Raw genomic sequence first — 21,124 nt, 5'->3', positions numbered from 1 at the left:
TTTGTTCTTCCTAAAGCCTCTAGAGAACCCTAGAAATTCTAATTAGAATTAGCAGTTATAAGCTACACATTTTATTATTATTTCAATTTTAGTTAATATTAACTACCATTACTTTAATTCTTATATAATATTATTATTATGTATAATTACTGTACTTTTAAAGGCAAAATAATGCTATCATTATAGGCTGCATGGTTATGTCTCCAAATATCATCTAATTGAATAAAACATAACGAGAAAACTTGTGAATTCCAATTGTTACAGATATAATGTATATTCAGAGAGACTACAGGATCTTCTGCAGCTGTTCTCTGTATAAACACATATAGACATGTATATGTTTATATTTCATTAATATAGACAACATGTTGAACTACATTTTGTATCATGGCATTATGATGACCTATAAGAACATAAATCTCATAAGGAAAACATAGATTTGAAAATTAGAAGAGGCCTTGCAGATGAGAAAAGGATTCACCCAATTTGAGGGTATCATTGCATCTTGTTAGGCTAGCAATATTTATTCACAATTAGTAAGATCCATCATACAAACTATAAATCATTACAACTTGCCTATGCACTAAAAAAACCTAGGGCTAGTCATCATGGTTTGGTATCTAATACAAAGAAGAGGGGTTAGGAATTAAGATTCCCACTGAAAATGTCAAGCAAGAAATAAAAATGAGCCGGCGGCGGTGGCACACGCCTTTAATCCCAGCACTCGGGAGGCAGAGCCAGGAGGATCTCTGTGAGTTCGAGGCCAGCCTGGGCTACCAAGTGAGTTCCAGGAAAGGCGCAAAGCTACACAGAGAAACCCTGTCTCGAAAAAACCAAAAAAAAAAAAAAGAAAGAAAGAAAGAAAGAAAGAAAGAAAGAAAGAAAGAAAGAAAGAAAGAAAGAAAGAAAAATGGCTCTGACGCCAGAAGACTCATCCTCTAGGAAAAGTAATGATACATACATTTCATAGTTTGTATTTGACCTTTTCTATTAGTTATTAACAATGCAAAGTGGGGAAAGACTAAGAATTTCTATCTAATTCTGACAAAAATTCTTTATAAAGTAATTTTTTTTCATTTCTATATTTCATCAGATTCTCTTAAGTTGGGCAAAGGTTTAGACCTAGAGACAAGCTTTATGTCCAGTGACTCTGCTCACATTAATATGAAAAGAGCAAACCAATGTTCTTCACTATGAAGTTCTCACCAAGTCTCCTCACTCCAAAGCCAACAGCTGCTGCATGTGCTTTCAGCACAGTATGTGCTTCTCCTCTCCCCACTGTTAAGTTAATAGGAGACCATAGGCTTGGAGCTGGCTCTAAACTTCCACTTCAACCTAATTTAGTATATAGAGTTTTTGAAAGGACCAGCTGAATTTCTACCAGTCACAAAGACTCGTTTTGATCACAGAATGTTCAAACAAGGCAAATGCCTAACTACAACAAGCCCCCTGATTTCTGTTTTTGTACCCATGTTTAAAATAAAAAAGCTTGCTGCTCATATGAATCCCTTCTGACCCTGGGTGTTACACAATTCACTGGTAGTTCTTTGCTCAATAAATTCAGTTAAGTTTGAGCTATCTAAATTGCTCATACTTTTCTAATGCTGTTCCCTAACTAGAAAAACTTGCTTGCTTCTTTCCCTATTGAAATTACTGAAATGCTCATACCACCGCCTCTGGGTTCTTCATTTTTTATTCTAAATTAGATATATCATATCGTCTCTCAGCTTTTGAAGAAAATGCCTATTCTAACATTTACCATAATTTGACTAAATACAGTAATCTTCCAACCTCAGACAATAGATTATGAGTTCTCTGGTGCAGGGAGAAGGTATTAATCAAATCTTCCCAAATGCACATACTAGGTATTTTACAAACTAGTTAAATGAAATGAAAGATACACCCACCCCTAAAATAGAAGTAAACAGCTTTGTAGTAGAATGTTAAAAGTAATTTTCTCTAAAATTCTAAGAATAAGTAATTCATACAGAAAGTATAATTTCATGGAACTTTTCACACATTAAATATTTACAAATCTAAATATTATAGATATTAAAACTGGTACATTTTGAAGCTCCTTTCTATTTAGCAATTCGAAGCTACTTTAGATTTTTAAACATTCACTTGACAACACTGACTAGTAATGTTTTATAGTGCATTTAGTGAGAATGGAGACATGAGCTCCCCAACAGCCTTGCAGTAGGGGGTAGTTCTCAAAAGGTTTTGGAACACTGAGTCTAACAGCCTTGAAAATAGGTCTTAGAAACAAGAGCTTGGTGGCTCATTCCAGAATGGTGCTGAGTGAGCTGCAATGAGCAACAGAACAGAGAAGAAAGTGGTACCCTAAAGCTATGAGAGCCAGGGCAGGACAGCTTAAGTTTCCTGCAGCCAGAACCTCCTGCTGATTTCTTGATAAGCCTGCCATCTATTGACCAAATTATGAATCAAGGCACGGTGAGTGTCAAGAACTTCAGCTGGTACAAGAAGACAATCAATTCTTAAGAGTGTTAATTTAAGCATGTGTTGAGTTACTAAAATTTGTTCGGCCTATTGCATGCACAGACAGAATGTTCTTGGATATTTCATTGATCCTGAAATGTCCCTTCAGAAATAAATCAATACCACCAAAGGGTTCCACTTTCCTTATATGTATTTAAATATTAAAAATTAGCAAAATTGGAGTAATGCCACATAGAAATTTGAAGAATTAAACTTGAAGGGAATGGAGAGGCAGAATTCAGAGCAGTGAGGACATGATTTAAATAATTTGCTTTGGCTTCACGCTGGTTTGATTAGGTTTTGGCAGGAGCATTTGGAATTCCTTCTTTTGTAACTGTTAGCTCTAGTGAGTACCACAAGGAAGAAAAAGAAATTCTCTTTCCAAACAAACATGCGTAGTAAATGTCAGTAACTAAAACACAACACACACATACTCAATATCAGATAAGCAAAAGATAAAAACAAATGAACATTTATAAAATGTCTGTTAGATACCAAACAGTGTGTATGTCAGCTACTTAAATATATATATAAGCTTATCTCATTTTCCTACCTAGCTAAACATTAGTCTATTCACATTATGGATAAGGTAATTCCTTCAGTGGAAGTGGTATGTACAACAATTGATGAAAGCAGATGTGACTCTGTTTCCATAGCCTTTTTCAAGGAGGTTGCACATTGCACTACCATTAACAACTTACTATTGTAATGGGCTCACTTAAAAAACTTACAGACATATAATATATATATATATATATACATATATACACATACATATATATGTGTATATATATATTATGTTGAATATACACCCCAATCTCCCTTATGATTCACCCTTCTGTCTCTAACTTTACTTTCTTCATTTGTAAAATACAAAATCCAGGTTTACTTAATCATTTGTATGGACTAGGCTAACTCTGTAATTTTCTAAAATCTGTTTAGTACAGGATTCAACACAAACATATCACCATGCAAAACAGCAAATGTTCAAGAGTGAGAAAATCAGAGCAAGAAGAATCACAGAAAAAATAGTTAAATACTGCCTGTGATCAGAAAAAAACTGTTCAACATCCTGTAAAACAGAGAAAGTAACCAACTATGGTCATCTCATGCCTGAAATTTCACCACACTGGAGGCTGAAAAAGGATTGCCATGATTTAAGGACATCTTGAGCTACAGACTGGCCTAGGCTACAGAGTAATTTTCTTTCTCACTACCTGATCAAAAGCAAAAATTAGATTCCTAAACATTTAACATTTTCACCTATAACATGGGCAAAAGCTGTAGAGAAAAAGACACAGAGTATCCAATTATCTAAAATACCTAATATCAGAAGTGTTTCAGCTTTTGAATTTTGTTATCAGATTACAGAATATTTGCATGTATGAAATAAGACATCTTTTTAGTACAGAACATGAGTCTAAACAAGAACTTTGCTTATGTTCCATACACATACACACACACACACACACACACACACACACACACACACACACACACAGAGCCTGAAGATAGTTCAATCCAATAATTATTAATGCATCTCTGTTATTTAATTGGGAAATATTCCCTGTGTATATTACTGAGTTTCATAAGATTATTTTCATACAGTTATATAATACACATTGACCATTTCCCTTCCTATACCTGTCTTCTCCCCTTTTCTCTTCCCTCTACACTCTTGTTAGTCTATCTGTGTTTTCACAACAACCAATCTCATGGCGTTAGGTATGGGATTTCTTATTTGTATATTATTGTACACTACTGGTGGCCAAAGTTTCAGATTCTGTAACACTGATGACTTAGATCAGGGATGCTCAACATGAATTCATATGCTGTGGGATGGTCTGTATGTCAAATGTGTTGCTGATTGGTCAGTAAATAAATCACTGATTGGCCATTGGCTAGGCAGGAAGTATAGGCGGGACAAGGAAAGGAATTCTGGGAAGTGGAAGGCGGAGAGGGAGACACTGCCAGCCGCCATCAGGACAAGGAAGATGTAAGGTACCAGTAAGCCATGAGCCATGTGGCAAAGTAAAGATTAATAGAAATGGGCTAAATATAAGAGTAAGAGCTAGACAATAACAGGCCTGAGCTAATGGCCAAGCAGTTTAAATAATGTAAGAGTCTATGTGTTTATTTTATAAATGGGCTCTGGGACTGGCGGGACTTGGTGGCGGGAGCTGGAGAGAAATTCTCAAGCAACAAATGGCGCCCAACGTGGGGCAAGAGTTTCCACCTAAAAACTTAGAAAAAAGATTCTAAAACGGAACTAAAAACAGCTTCCTAATTGTCTCTCTCAAATGAGCGGCAGCTGCCGGTTTGAGCTACTGGCGGGTTCCTAGCGTGCGTGCTCGACCTGCCGCCGTATGGTGGGAATGAGGCCTCTGCAAGTAGCACATTAAACTGTATGGTGGATTTAGCCTTTGCTAGTACAAAACAAAAAAAAGAGGTTTCTGGGCTACACGCTACTTTGGTAAAAATGTAGACCCACTATTTCTGAGAGTTATGGCTCCCAGAGCTGGCGGAAAGCGGACCGCCGCCATGTTGGGAAGCTGAAGTGGGCGGAGCCAGCAGCCACTGCCCCATTTCAGGCTTAGAAGGCTGCAGTTTAAAAGCAATAGGCTCACGCTAATATAAAAAAATAAGCCACGTAAAGATGGCTACCACACAAAGAATCTGGATTATGTTCTCTTTGATATTCGTAACTGCAGAAAAACATTTGATTGTAAAAGCTGTTGAGTTATGCCAAAATGTATATTTTAAAGGTACCTTGACTTCAAAATTTGGATATAAGGATATGTTGCTTTGGAAAAGAGTCTCTGCTCTTGTTTCCACAGAAAGCCAGAGACTATGGATTTGTTCCAGATTAAGATACATCAGGTTTGACCAGCCAAGACCCCCTGAAAGGTCTCCAATGACACCATGGCCCAGATGACTCAACATCCAGAATGGTTCCAAGGCAACTGGCTCAGACGATACAGCCTCATGGACTACTCCATGATCCTAAAATTTTCTTCGTGTCCCCATAAGATACAGCGCCCCCCTCCAGCAGGAAGTAGTAAGAGAAGCTACGCCCAAATTCCCAAATATACCAAGCTGGCTTTAGAGATGGAATTGGCTCACTCCCCCTCTAAACCCAGACATATTGCTCAAAAAAAAAAATGGTTAAGAGATTCTTATGTCCCAAATCAGAAGAGCCCTCTGATGTGGGACAAACAAAAACCAATATTTTTATTTAAAGCAGGTTGATTATAAATACAATCTCTTTCTAAAACAAAAAGGGGGATAGTTTAGATATGATAGGATGAAAGGGGATGAAAGGGTAGATTAATGAACCTACTTTTAAAGAATAACAACTTGTTTAAAATGTTTTACATTGCTATAGATTTTAGTTTATTGATACAAATTTAAACTTAATTTTGTTATACTGTATATATATTTCTATTCTTGTTTAAGGTATTATGTTTATGTAACTCATTTAAAATTATAATGGATAATTAAAAAATAGATTAATAGTTAGTCATCTATGATAATATTTGTAGCCATGTTAGTTAAGTCTTCTAGGTATACATAGATATATTTCAGATAGATAGGTAGTCTTCAAACACTTCAAAGACCTACAGAATATGGCATTTAAAATGTTTTAAAAATTTAGACTTTCTGGACAGTGAGACATGTCTGCTCCTGACAGCACCGATTTACTTCAGAGAGGAGGATGGGCATCAAAGACACTCCATACGGAATTTATCTTCACCTTGACAAAAATAGCCATTTGGGCAAGAAACTGTTCTTGCCTGGACTGCCTGATCAACTGGACATGCAGGACCCATACAAAGGTGACCACTGAACTTTGCTTGACAAAATGGTCCTTCAGGTTCCTGCTTTGCAGAGAAAACTGCCAGACATTCTACAGGACACAGAGAAAAATGAATAAGAGACTCTAGGCCTATGGGCTGAAGACAGATGCCCCAACCTTACAAGAGAACTTTGAATGACTGTCCAGGCTGCCAGCTGTCTCTGTCTACCCTACAAGACTCCTAAAAGTTGCTTATATCCTTCTCCATTTCTCAGATAATAATATATCCTTCTGAGGTCTTTGATGTGGTTAAAGACTAGATACTTACAATTTTCCTTAGTTATAATAAAAGATAAGTTAGATATAAAACCTTAAACTCACAAATATAAGATAGATAGGATCTCTTCTTTAATATTGTAACTATAATTCTTGCTTGATAATTGTTTTGTTATATGTAATTTTACTATATTAAAATTAAAACCTTCCTTTTTAAGAAAAGAAAAGGGGAAGTGCTGTGGGATGGTCTGTATGTCAAATGTGTTGCTGATTGGTCAGTAAATAAATCACTGATTGGCCATTGGCTAGGCAGGAAGTATAGACGGGACAAGGAAAAGAATTCTGGGAAGTGGAAGGTGGAGAGGGAGACACTGCCAGCCGCCATCAGGACAAGGAAGATGTAAGGTACCAGTAAGCCATGAGCCATGTGGCAAAGTAAAGATTAATAGAAATGGGCTAAATATAAGAGTAAGAGCTAGACAATAACAGGCCTGAGCTAATGGCCAAGCAGTTTAAATAATGTAAGAGTCTATATGTTTATTTTATAAATGGGCTCTGGGACTGGCGGGACTTGGTGGCGGGAGCTGGAGAGAAATTCTCAAGCAACATTCATATGCATTCTTGACAACACTTTAAATTGATGAATACTGGAAGGCAGATTTGTGATACATTTCAAATTATTAAATGTAGAATACACTTCCTGAATTTATACTACAGCCCATCCCATACAAGAGCACATACAGAAACACGTTTGCCACTTAAATTTTGTAGCAGTAAAACAATGTATATGAAGGTAGGGGAATGTTTAAATGTACTAACACAGACCCATAACACATAATAATATACAATATGTAAAAAGAACACAGTTGACAAATACAGAATAATATCAATGTATATTACTAAAAACAGGAAGGATTAACAAAGGAAAATGTTTTTTTTCAAATGTTTCTCAATACATAGGTGATCTAGATCATAATATAAAAAATCAGTAATAATTGTTTTCTCTCCAGAAGGTTTGACTCTAGAATTGAAGAGTAAACTATATTTCTCCTTCCTGTCATCATCTTTCTTGTTGTCTCAAAACAAACTACATGGGTACTTAGTTTTATGCAAGACTATTTAGTAATAAAAGGTAATTATAATAAGCAGTAATAGGTCAATTCAGTGAAGAAATTTTAAATGTGAAGAGAACTATAACAAATAAGAAAAAAGTAAAACTACTGACACTTTTTTCAATGTCAAAATTCTTCAGAACTTTCTAATCACCACAGATCTATCCCCCATCCTTCCCTCCCACCCCCTCCTCCTCCTCCATTCTATCTGTCCAAATTGACAAAGTGACAAATCAGATGAATGGTAAAAGCACTCATTTTGAAGAAAGGATAGAATATTTCCATTTACTAGTTTTAAAGACTGATTTACAAAGTGTAATTTAAACATTTAACTGAACTACTAAAATCAGTATGTTCAAATAAAATATGAAAACTCCATTTACCACAATGACTAATTGTGAGACTTACATATTACCTGAATGGCATGTGTGAAATACTTAAAATATTAAGGATATAATTATAAAGAAATATGCTTTTGTCAAATCTACAATTATATTTGCTGAGGATCAGATCTGAATATTAACTCAGAACATATGCTCATAACAAAACCTATGAGATTTCATGGGAAATAAGGTTGATAAATGATACACATTTAAAAAGACAGAAAATGTGGCATCATCCATATGATTCAGAGACATTCGTATTCCATGATGCAATTTTTGTGATACATGGTAAATAAAAAAAAAATGAATCTTCTATTACTCAGCAAAATAGCAATTTTATGTGGTATAGCACACATATTAAATAATAAAGATAAAGCTTATACATTAAGTTAAATAATAATATTTATGCAAAACAAAATTCAAACAAAATTTTCCTTTGGTTACAGAGTAAAGCATAGCTACTATGGGAATATATTCATGTTTGACCCTACTTACTGTGAGAAAACAATACATTCACACATCCTTAGAACGTTTTAGAAGAGACATAAATTCCAATACATGAGGCACAGGAATAAATAATGTGTAAAAATAAAAGGTACCTTTCATCTGGGAAGCAAACGTCAAGGCCAATTTCGCAAATAGATCTGGATTCTCAAACTTTTCTTCTTTTACTTTTAGCCAGAAACAGTTTTCAGACAATTCTTTAGGCTCAATCTAAGACAAAATAACAATCGTAAGTTAGCATGTTTTTACTTACTGTTTAATTTTCAAAGACTGACTTTCTTTTTTGTTCATCATCCACTGAATGTATTTCAAATATATAAAATTACACACATACGCACTCAGAGGAACATATACAATTCTGTCACTATAGAGAAAAGCTACACAAAAGCAATAGGTCATACAGTAAAATACAATTGAAAGTGTCTACTGAAAAGACTCTCAAAATAGTATAGTATATTCCTATTCTACTTGCATATATTATCCTTGGTCCTACTTTTTTTTCGTATTTGATGTGCCAAGTATTTGATTTTTTTTGTGAAGTTTTAATACATGTTCATTATGTACGTTACTCCCAGTCATCCTTCCCTAAACCCTCTTCTTCTGTTTGTCTGGGCTCTCTCTCCCTGCAATTTTATCACACTTTTTTTAAAGTTTACAATGAAAACAATTATCAAAGACAACAGGATCCTAACAAGAAATGATTTTAAGAATGTGACAATGCTAAATATTAATAGTGATAAAAGTATGAAATTATTTTCATTTCATCATACATGTCATATATTTTTCAATTTGATTTTCCTTTGTCTTTACAATAATTTCAAAGTCTTTATAAGTTTCCGGTTATCTAGGTCATACATTTAAAGATGAACATAGCATGCTAAAGCCACAGAGGAAAGCAATAAAGCCAGCAATCCAAATCGAATGATACTGACTCACAGCAATGCAATTCTCACACATTGTCAGTCATGGAGAAAGCAAAAAGGTCCCTCGAGTTATAGTCTTACCTTGGACCAGTTGATTCTTTTCATGGATACTTCCGGCCTATATACTTTTTTCTGCTTCATTCCATATGGTAGCTCAACTTGTACAGGTAGGGGAGGAAGAATTCCTCCAGGGGGCGGTGGTGGAGGAGGTCCTCCAAACAAAGGTGGTGGTGGTGGTGGAACACCAGGCAATCCAAGTAAGGGTGGTGGAGGAGGAGGAACTACTCCAGGAAGTGGAGGCGGTGGTGGTGGGGGGGGAGGAGGTGGTGGTGGGCATGGTCCAGCACCTGGCAGTGGAGGTGGCGGAGGTGGGCCTGGAATTGAAGATGGAGCTCCCTGAAACAGATATAAGTTTAAATGCTTATAAGAACATATAACACAAAGTATACACATCTGTTAGATGTTCAGCGTTTAAGACTTTATATCTTTCTAAAGTTTTAAGATTATACATTTTATCAGTACCTGTAAATAACGACTTCTGATATACACTGTATATTCCAGACAATGACTATTTCTGCTAATATATTAATGACAAGAAAGTTTGCAGTTTTTAAGATTTTTATGAAAAACTCTAATATAATGAAATTATGTCTTTCACTATAATTATAGCCAAAGAAGTATGGCATGTGGCTTAGAACTGTTAGCCTAGCTTATTGAAGTTTGATTAAAGTATGACAAGGTCATGGATTCAAATCCCTTGGGTGTCAATTAGTCTTATAGAGAGTATTTCACAGTACCAATAATTTAGCTGCCTTCAAATACTTGTGAGTAATACTAAGTAGGATCCATTTGCATAGTAATATAAGCATATCAACATTTTACATCTATTGCTTCTATTTGTGTTTATTATAAACTTGTAATGTAGATAGGACATTAACTGGCATCTTTGCCTCAATGTTTATAAATGAGGAAATTGAGTGCAAAAACTGAAATGAAAGCTTAGGATATAGCTCATTTACTGAAGTGCTTTCCTTATATGTAAGAAGCCCTAAGTTTGATCCTCAACACTAAAAAAGATGTTTGCAGTGATTTATCGAAGACGGCACAGTGGAAAACATGAGGATCTACATTTGAACATGGCACTCCTCTTTCTGCTCTACTCTCTTCATGAAAGGGTGTCATTTGCCATGAGAATTAATTCATACGGAGTTCATGAGGAGAGAAGAACTTCTTTCTACTGTCAGAATGTAACTACAAGCATGTACGAAATTGGCAGTTAATTACAGATGGGTAACACTGGATTCTGTATTATATTTTAAGGATTAAATAAACTTTAAAACATTACTAAACACAATGGTACCCTTTCAAAAATGAACATGAAAATGTTTCAAAGAAACTAGTACCATTTAATAGACTTTTCTGTAATCAAAATATTATATTTAATTAATGAAATTTCATGGTATATTGATTATTTTTTAATCAGGAAGAAGTCCTTTTATCTTAAATACTATAAAATTTCTACTTGAAATATTTCATTGTCCCAGTTAAACTTTGAAGTATCTTTCAGAATGAAAAACAACTAAATATAATCTGGATAAAAAATTTAAATAACATTTTTATTTATAAAAATACTTTAAAAGTTTCATTTATAGTTAGGTATGGTTGTGGAAAGATGCCATATATAATGCTCACTACTATTGATCAAATTTTAATTTATGCTTGTATATTTGCATATACAGATACATATAAATACCGTTGTATACTTAAAATGGCTAGCCACTCCTAGCGTAAAATCCTTTCCTGAAGTCATGAGGAATTGTATAAACCTATAAAAACCCAATTTTTATTCTTGACTAAGTTTAGTGAAGTTATTAGAAAAATTCGATTTCAGAAAATTTGTCATTTATTTCACAATAATTTTGCATAATTTATTTTTTTTAAATATTTGAAAGGTAAAATTCTGTGTCTCATCTTTTCACTGGAAGACAGCAAATATTAAAAATAATGTAGATACAAAAAGCAAATATTCAATGAGCATTTTAAACACCAGTGAAATTTTCTCCTCTATTAGATATAAGTCAACCACAATCACAAATAGTTAAGGCTGGAATTATAGTTTAGGGGGAATGTTGCCCACTATTTGAAAGTACCTGAAAGAAAATGCATAGAATTTTAACTCAAGTAAATATTTACTCTACAAGTTTGAAGCCACTCAGTATCAAATCGTATTAGCCACTTTTTCCCTTATTGAATAATTAGGAGTTAAATAATCAAACAGAGATATAATGTAGTAGTGTAGTTAATACAGCTTGATAGTGTAGTTAATACAGATGCTGTGACAGTGTGTCTCAAAAGATAAAAAACAAGAATAACAAGAAGGAAAGAGGGTGGGGGTGGGGAGTTGACCAGCATCTATGAGTAGATAAATGTTAGCAAGAGATGGCTTTTCTATAAGACACAAAACAAACATAGAAGGTACTGTAGCCAGCCAGGGATGGCGGTGCACACCTTTAATCCCAGCACTGGGAAGCAGACGCAGATGACTTTCTGTGAGTTCACAGCCAGCCTGGACTGCACACAGAGTACCAGGCATGCCAGGGCTACAAAATGAGACTCTGTCTCAAAAGTAAAAATGAAAACAACAAAAGATACTGTGGTCAAATGAGTCAGGGAAGGGTATGAGTTAAGAGAGGTTTTCTCATTGTAGGATGTCTCACGGTATTTAATGTGTCTTGTGAATCTCTGAGAATTTCATGTTTATCCAATTTAGTGGACTACAAAATATTTTCTTCATGAAAAATCATTAAAGTATCTGTAAGTAATTTGTGGGAAAATTAGCAGAATGTATGGAGCCAGTACACTACGGATAGATAAAAAGAAGGGAAATTTAACAATAGTAGAGGTTGTTGTAGCTAGGACAGCGGTCAGAGTGTATGCTGCAAAGGAAGTAAGTATAAGGCAGCCCATGCCAGAAGGCTTTTAGTATTTCTAGTAAGGAAGTTTTGTTTAATCCAAATACAGCAGGCAACCACTGTACACAATAAATCCTTCAGTTATAATAATTGGAACAAGGTTTTGTGAGGATTAATTGACATAAAAGGATGAACTTGAGGAGGAAAAGACTATAGGCAGGAAGAAAAATTCGGGGACAACCTCAATAGTTCAGGAAAGATGTAATGAGAGTATAACTGAAGGGACTGGGGTTTTAATGATGAGGTGGAAAAGTCATTGGAATAATTCAAATAAAAGAAGAACTAACTTCATTTGTCAGAAACAGGTCAAGAAACAAATCAAACTTCAATATTAAAAAGTGGTAAATTGTAAAACAAGTCAAAATGAAGGCTAAGCTGGTTTAAGGAAAGGGAACAGATGAAAAATATTGAGCTGGATTTCAATACAAATGGCACGCCTATGGGGACAGCTGGAAATGCAAGATAGACTCAAATGTCTTGACATCTACTCAAAGGTGATAAATGAACATATGAAATTGAGTGTAATATTTGTGCAAGGAAAAACAAAGCAGAGAAAAATGCCAAGGGGAGAGAGAACACAGAGATATCTCACAACTGGGGAATGGGAAAATAAGAGACATGAAGAACGGGAAGTGGGATAATACTGAAAGAAGCAGCAAAGACATAAATAGTGGACATAAATGATATGGGATATGGGTAGAAAAAGGCTACGACCATAAGGACTTTGCAGCTTACCAGTGACTTTGGAAGTAATTTCTCAGTATATTACTGGGGATAGACATAGTAAATCGACCACCTACTGGACATTATCTATTTAAAGGTATTCTTTCAATTTCATATTATTCATTTAAGCCACAAAATGTGTTGAGAGTATACTTAATTTTAAAGTATAGACATCTTATTAAGAGCTTTTTTTATGCAATGCATTGTAGGCAGAAATAAAGTGTATAGGTTTTGAATTGAAGATAGTCTAGATTTAAAGATCTCAAGAAGTCGTTTGGATAATTAAAATTCATGAGCATTTCTATATTCTTTTTGAAAGAAAATACTATGCACACAATTTTTCAAATCATCATGAAAATTTCATGTCATAAACAGTTTGGCTTCAATAATGTATTCTGTTAAAAATATTCAGGGCAGTTTGAGCAAATGAAGTCTTATTTATTTCCAAACATTAAAATGATTTACTGTCCGAGAAAAAAATCAAATCTCTACTTATTTCAACTAAAATGTGAAACCGACAACTACCAAACAGTGTTTCTGATCACATTTTTCCTTCTGACTAACAAGATAATTTTCTACCCCCAAATTCATTGTGACCAAAGTCTACATTTTGTTTCATTACCTGGGTTCTAAGATGCTGGATTTCTGTTTCCAGTTCTTTGATTTTTTCATCTCTTTTCTGAAGCTCCGCTTGAGCTTCCTGTCGAGCTGTGAATTCTTCATCAAACTGGAATGACCACCATCATAAATGTACAGTTACTAATACAGATTTGAGAATGATTCAAACAACACTATGTAGTAAATATGTAGCATGGTTTTTGCTTTGATGAGTTCACAGCTCATTCAGAGGGATAAATTTCTTAATTATTCTCTTGAAAACTAAGCATCCACACAGAGAAAATTCTCTTTAAAAAAATGAAAAAAATGGATGGACTATCAAGTCTCTTTTCACATGTAATGGAAAGTTTATTGTTATAGAAAATTCAATAGAATTAATATTGGTTATTAATGACTTGCCCCATATTTTAAGTTTAATTAGAAAGTGAAATATAAAATATGGAATGCATTTACAACTTCTTAATAATATTCAATCTTCAAAACAAATGCATTTTTACAATGACCGGAAATACATTAACACAAATTGGAATTGGACCGGGGGATTATTTCTGCTATAACCATCATTGCTCAGCATACAAAAAGCAGTGCTTAACAAAATCTGACAGTACAATGATATACACTGAAATTCTACTGTCTATCAGATGTTAACAAAAAAAAAAACCTCTTTAAATAACACAAGAGAGGAAAATGAGGGAAGTAAATATTTTTCAGAGGGCAGAAGTGCTTGCACAAAGGCATAACAACCTAAGTTTGATCCTTGAACCCTATAAGACAACAGGAGAGAATTGAATCCTGAAGGTTGTTTTCTGACCTCTCCAAAAGGGCAGAAACATGCCAATATGTACACACACACACGAATGCATGAATACACACACAAACACACAAACACACACAAACACACAAACACACACACAACTTCGAAACACTATGTTAGTTATGCTTTTATTCACCTCTGTCTCACTACTTGAAAAATGCCTTATAAAGGCTGATAAAAATCTATTATAATATAACTAAATCCCAAAACTAAAACAAATACACGAGGTGAAGGATCTTTCAATGGTATTGTCTTTGTACATCACTGAGAAGATGGGGCTCTTGGGTAAGCACAGTAATACACATCTATAATCCCAACACTCAGGACACAAAAACAGGAGGATCAATGTAAGTTCAAGGGCAGCCTGGACTACATTGAGAGTTCTAGGCCAAGAAGGAGGACACAATGAGACTCTTTCTCCAAAATCAAAACAAAGCAAAACAGAATTCCTTCAATATGTGCTTATTCAATCAATATGATTTCCCTGAATCTAGAATCATAACACTTCTCTCAAAGTTAGTATCTCTTATAGTGCTTTTCAAATATGCCATTTGCATAAGCACCCATTTTTTCTGCTTTTAATTTAATACTAGGCTACCTGTAAACACACATAATAGGAGTGACACATACCTAAAAAATAATAATAAATAAATGATACACACTTAAATAAAGAAGAGATCTTTTTCTAAGTTCCTAATCTTATGATGAAGAGAGTACAATCCATGGAGAATAAGTAGCTTGTTTAGAGTAACAGTGAATTAGTGGAAAAGTTAAGACTGGATCTTATAATCACTGTCTAGCATCTTGTGAAAGCTGGCAGTAGGGGTGAATATTATCAAAACATGTACAATATCAAAACTCTTAAAGACCAAGTAAAATTAAAAAGTACTTTACACTGCATTTAAAGATAACTCAGAAGAGAATGCATATAGGTAACAACTAAGTTAAAGCCATATATCCATTCTAAATATTGGCAACTACCATTGTTGGTGATATTTTATTAATTTACTCATTTATTTTATATCCCAACTGCAGCTTCCCCTTCCTCTTCTCCTCCCACTCCCTCCCCCTACTCCCTTCTACAGCTCCATCCCCTCTCAACTCACCCCTCCTCCATCCCTCCTCAATCCACTCCTCCTTCATAATTTCTCAGAAAGGAGCAGGCCTCCCAAGGGCTTCAGCAAAGCATGCTATATCAAGTGGCCATAAGACCAAGCACCTACCCCTGTATTCAGGCTGGGCAAGACAATCCAGCATGAAGATTATGTTCCCAAGAGTCATTTAGAGCACCAGGGACAGCCCCTGTTCTCATTACCTGGAGTCCCACATATAGACGAAGCTACAAAACTATGACATATGTGCAGAGTGCCTGGGTCAGTCCCATGAAGGTTCAGATTCTGTTAGTTCCCATGAGCCAGGTAAATAGCTTCTATGGGTTTTTCCATTGATGATTATCACTGTACTTTTGTATGATTTCAGAACATCATATATAATTAGAGAAAACTACAAAGATAGGTCATCATAATGTGCTCCAATTTTACAGTATGTAGTCAGATTTAAGGAGAGCCTATGACATTCAATGGAAATTTAAGACATGCTATTTAAAAGGAAAGCACAATAAATATAAAGGCCTATTAGTCAAAAACATGATCTTTTAACAATAAAAATGAGTTTCACACAATCTGATTGTGTGTCACTCAACCTCTTAAAATCTATTCTAGTACATGAAAGAGCAAAAAGGTTTCTTCAAATGTCCTGAATTAACTCCATAATTTCCAGAATGATGGAAGTTATGATCTAATCTCAAAGGTAAGTCAAAACCTTAAAGAGTGAGCAATATGTAAGTGCTTTGTCTTGCTGTCAGATGGCTGAACACTAGATATTTTTTCTGCCTTTTGCTTCAATACTCTCTGCAACCAATAAGAGAAAGGTAATATACTAACAATTAACAGGGGGAGGGAAAGAAGAAAGAAGGAGGGTAAAGAGGGAGAAGGAGGAATGCTTGATAATTTGATAATTTTATTAAACATTAATAAAATAGTATATAGGCTTTCATCAAATAAGAAAAGGGCCATATTGTGTCTAAATGAAAATATAATATAAAGATTGTACTTATTCAAAGCCACTTAAAAGCACAGAAAAAAAAGAAGACTCTTAAGTTCCAACAAGCTCACACAAAGTAACATAATCATTTAACAAATGGCAATTACAAAATTCCAAGAAGTCTAAAGAAAGAGAAATGAGGGGACAAAAAAAAATGGATTCCAAAATTAGACTGTTATTAATACCAATAAGCTTTTTGTTTTGAGGATCAAAGCCAAGGCCTTGTTCATGCTAGAAAAGCATTCTAAAAACCAAATTTCATCACTAGCTCAAAAGGCATAGCTTTAAGGGGAAACTAAAATTCTCCTAGTTCTCTATGGAGTTGTGTAGTGTAAGTGAATGCTGAAAAAAGCAATGGAGGATTTGTTTGGTTTGTTTGATTTTAACTAAGTACCTTTACAGCTACCTAATTTTATTTCATTTATCATTAAATATAATAAGGCTAGTGTTTTTCTTACCTAATGAATTATGTTGATGAGAACAAAATAGTAACTATCTTATTAGAAAAAGTACTACAAAATCAAAAGGACAAGTTATAAAGTGACATATAAAGAAACAAATATGATTATGGTTAAATAATTATATATTATGGTTAAAACATTTATTTAAAAACCAAGACTACTACTATTTTGGCAGTCTTACCTTCTTTGAAAATTCCATTGCTTTTTGTTCACTTTCTTCAACTTTTGCCTTGTTTACACAAGCATCTATTCAGATGAAGTAAAAAATGATTAGAAATATATGATATGGAATCTACATCTAATTATGGCTGACAGTATATAATTCTGAAATTCTAACATGAACTATCATTAAAGGGAAATTAATCTACGTTATAATGTACATAATACCACATTCTCTTTCTTTAGTTTTAAAGCAAAAACCTCAAGCATCCACAAATATCTTTGATGAAATTATCCCTGCAATGAAAGTAATTAATTATAATTCAACTGTTACCACTATAGAATTCTTTTTTAAAATTGCACATTATTATATAGAGAGTGAAGGCAAAGACTCCATGTTCAAGATAATGAAAAATCAAAATGATCCTCTAAAAGGCTGGGGGAGGAAGAAGCAGTGACATTCATCAGTTCAGGTTTTCCAGTAAAATTTTTTACTTGACTTCTGATATGAAACAAAATGTATATTGTCTAAAGGTAAGCAAACAAAATTATTCAGGTCTAGTTAATAAACAATGGAAAAACCTCTTTAGCCTCATTCTGCATCTTTGTGCATTACCCCAATATTTCTCCAAAGGAAAATGAAACATATGTCTGAATTGCACCTTTATAAAAATGATCCATAACAGCTTTATTACAATAGCTGAACACTGGAATGAACTAAACTGGCCACCAAGAAATATAAATTGTGTTATATTAATACATGAATACTACTTCATAATAGAAATGAATAAACTATGTGAACTATAAAATGGATGAATCTCAAAATTATGTTTAATGAAAGGAAATAGAGAATACATGCTACATGATACTATTTACAGAAGATTTTAGAAAATGAAACTGGTTAAGGGGTGGGAAGGGGGAGGATGGCGGGATCTGTGTTTGGTACACAAAATGAATAGAAAATTTCTTAATAATAAAAAAGAAAAGGAAACTAGTGAAAGAAAATTAAGATAAAATAAAATCAGTATAAGAGAGATTAGCAGGTGTGTCAATTTTCAGTGACACACCCAGTGTATGAGTACAGGTGGGAAGAAGGAGGAAAGAAGATAGCAGAAAACCAGGCAGTAGTGGTGCACACCTTTAATCCCAGCACTAGGGAGGCAGAGCCAGGTGGATCTCTGTGAGTTATAGGCCAGCCTGGTCTACAGAGCGAGATCCAGGACAGGCACCAAAACTACACAGAGAAACCCTGTCAGGAAAAAAAAAAAGAAGACAGCAGAAACCTTAAAGAGTAACACAGAGTTTATGAACTTGAATACAATGATGGTTTTAAGTATTAATATATGTATATACTTAATAATATTTATTATATATATGCACTATATATAATATAAACATACTTTAAATAAATAAATATATTTATTAGCTACAGATTGATTAGCTTGTGTATTAAAATGTAAGTAATTTTCTTCACTCAAATGTATAAGAATGATTTTTATAGATTGTAAAAAATTATTTTACCTAATTTTATATATATGGGTGTTTTTCCTGCATGCATGTCTGTGCACCACATGCTTGCAGTGCCCAAAGAGACCAGAAGAGGGCATAGGATAAACCAGAGTCACAGATGGTTCTGAGTTGTCATATACGTGATGGGTATCAAGTGAAGAGCCATCATAAGAACAGGAAATGTTGTTAACTGCTAAGAACTCTCAAGGTATTTAATGTTTCTTATTGTAAAAACGTTACAATATTGCATACAATCAGGAAAGTGGTATTGTCCAAAGGGGCTTTATATGAGCAATGCAAATCATAGCTGACAATGGTTTTTAATTTGATTTCTATCTATATTCCAATGAGAAGTCATTGGAGAGTTTTAGGAAGGGATCTGATATGGTTTAAGAAAAATAATAGAAGTACAGAAATATGAAATCTTCCCAGACTAGAATACTCAGGTCCAAGAGATATTCAAAAAGAGATCCCTGTATCTCCTAGCTGATACTGAAGCTCTTGATAATTTTGTGAGTATTTGTGTGTGCATATGTATATTCTAATGAAAGTTATACAATATCCATATACTTTTCAAAAACAACTGGAAGGGGATGTAGCTCACACATTTAAAGGTTCACGCTTTCTAAAAACATTCGGTCTTTTAATGCCTACCCTCACTGATAGCAATTAAATCTGAAAAAGTAGTGAGAAAATGTCTAGCATTCACATGTAAGAATGTTCAAATAAGCTGATTATTAAAAAAATTTGCTGACAGTGTTCAATTATCAGATTATGTTATACTTTTAAGAATGTAAAAACAGGGGTTGGGGATTTAGCTCAGTGGTAGAGCACTTGCCTAGCAAGCGCAAGGCCCTGGGTTCGGTCCTCAGCTCCAGAAAAAAAAAAAAAGAATGTAAAAACAATCAAGATGTAACAATAACAGAAAACAATAACAGAATGGTTTTTTAAATAATAATGATAGATCATAATATTGTATGTAGTAACACAGTCCCAACTTGAATGCAAACATGGTCAAATCTTCACAATGCTCTACAAAAAATCAGTTTAGAGGTAGATACACTGACAAAGACACATGCATAAAGAAAAAACTATTTTAAAAATATACTTATTGAAAAGGGAGTGATCATGATGTAGCTGATATTTGTCATTTACAGAAATCTCTCAATTGCCTACAGTAAGTATGGATTCCTTTTAGAAATAGAAAATAATATATGAGAAATAATGCTCAATCTTGGACTTTTTTGTGAGTCTGTCCTCTACAATGGAATGAAAATTATTATATAGATGATATTTAATAACCTTTTTTTCATTAAAAACAAGCAACTTCATGCTTCAACTTGGGCAATGATAGTTTTGATTAGCTATAAATACCAATCCCTACTGCAGAGCCATCGAGCATAGCATATCGTAAAAGGGAAGTTCATCATCACTGATCAGACTGTTAGAAAAGTTTCTTTACCTGGCATTCTTTAAATATATAAGGTATTTCCTTACCATGACATTTCTTTTCTCAAATTTGAGGGCCAGTAGTAACATGTCTATAATACTGAGACTCTACTACACACATAATTCCCACAACTGAACTGAATTAAAGGATACTACAGCCATGCTTCTAAAAAGCAAGGTATTCCACTATTTTTAAAAAAAAAAAAAACCATGGATTTTTGTGGAGTATGTCAACTGACTAGCTAGTGCTGAAACTTATCAAAAAGATTACTATATCTGAACCTGTAAGAAGAATTCATATGATCTTCAAAACTAATAGTTATAACAGTTGAGCAGCCACAGCAACAATGATTTACCAGATATTAATAGAAGTTCAGTGAGAGTCCTACCCTTTAAAAGTGCTCAGTATACAGAAGGTACGAACCATAAATGTCAGTAAGTATGTAATCCATACCTATCAGGTGTGTGAAATCAATGTCTAATCTTTGCCTGTACTTGAAGTCCGGGTCCATGCCACTGCAGTGCAGCACTATCTGGGAAACGCATTCCTCAATTATTTTATAATACTGTGGCCTGAAAAAAGGAGAGAAAATATTTGAGAATACTTTTCTACTTGCATCAATCAATTTTCTTATGGAGGGATTCAGAATGCTAAAATAACTCAGTTTTTTTCTAGCACCACTAAGAAAATAATTCCACTAACATTTACACTCCTTTAGAGAAAATATGAATAAGGCTTAAAGATGGTCTGAACATTAGGAGGCCAAATTGAGTGTGATGTAATCGACTGAAAATATGTACTGACTTAATATTCTAGTTTGCA

The 21,124-nt window shown here is 34.1% G+C and overlaps 1 protein-coding gene across 2 annotated transcripts in view; it reads right to left on the bottom strand.

Moving 5' to 3' along the window:
* The window catches only part of Diaph2 (diaphanous related formin 2), a 752,478-nt gene that overhangs the window by 492,122 nt on the left and 239,232 nt on the right, over positions 1-21,124 (bottom strand). For both annotated transcript variants that reach the window (XM_059251575.1, XM_059251574.1), the window contains 5 exons: positions 20,756-20,874; positions 17,366-17,430; positions 13,811-13,915; positions 9,575-9,889; positions 8,666-8,780 (listed from right to left, as the gene is read on the bottom strand). In XM_059251575.1, the coding sequence (XP_059107558.1) occupies positions 8,666-8,780; positions 9,575-9,889; positions 13,811-13,915; positions 17,366-17,430; positions 20,756-20,874 (719 nt within the window). The remainder of the gene's footprint in view (positions 1-8,665; positions 8,781-9,574; positions 9,890-13,810; positions 13,916-17,365; positions 17,431-20,755; positions 20,875-21,124) is intronic.

This window comes from Peromyscus eremicus, chromosome X (genome assembly GCF_949786415.1).
Source record: "Peromyscus eremicus chromosome X, PerEre_H2_v1, whole genome shotgun sequence".
In the NCBI taxonomy this organism is placed as follows: domain Eukaryota; kingdom Metazoa; phylum Chordata; class Mammalia; order Rodentia; family Cricetidae; genus Peromyscus; species Peromyscus eremicus.
This window is presented reverse-complemented; position numbering and strand designations above follow the sequence as displayed.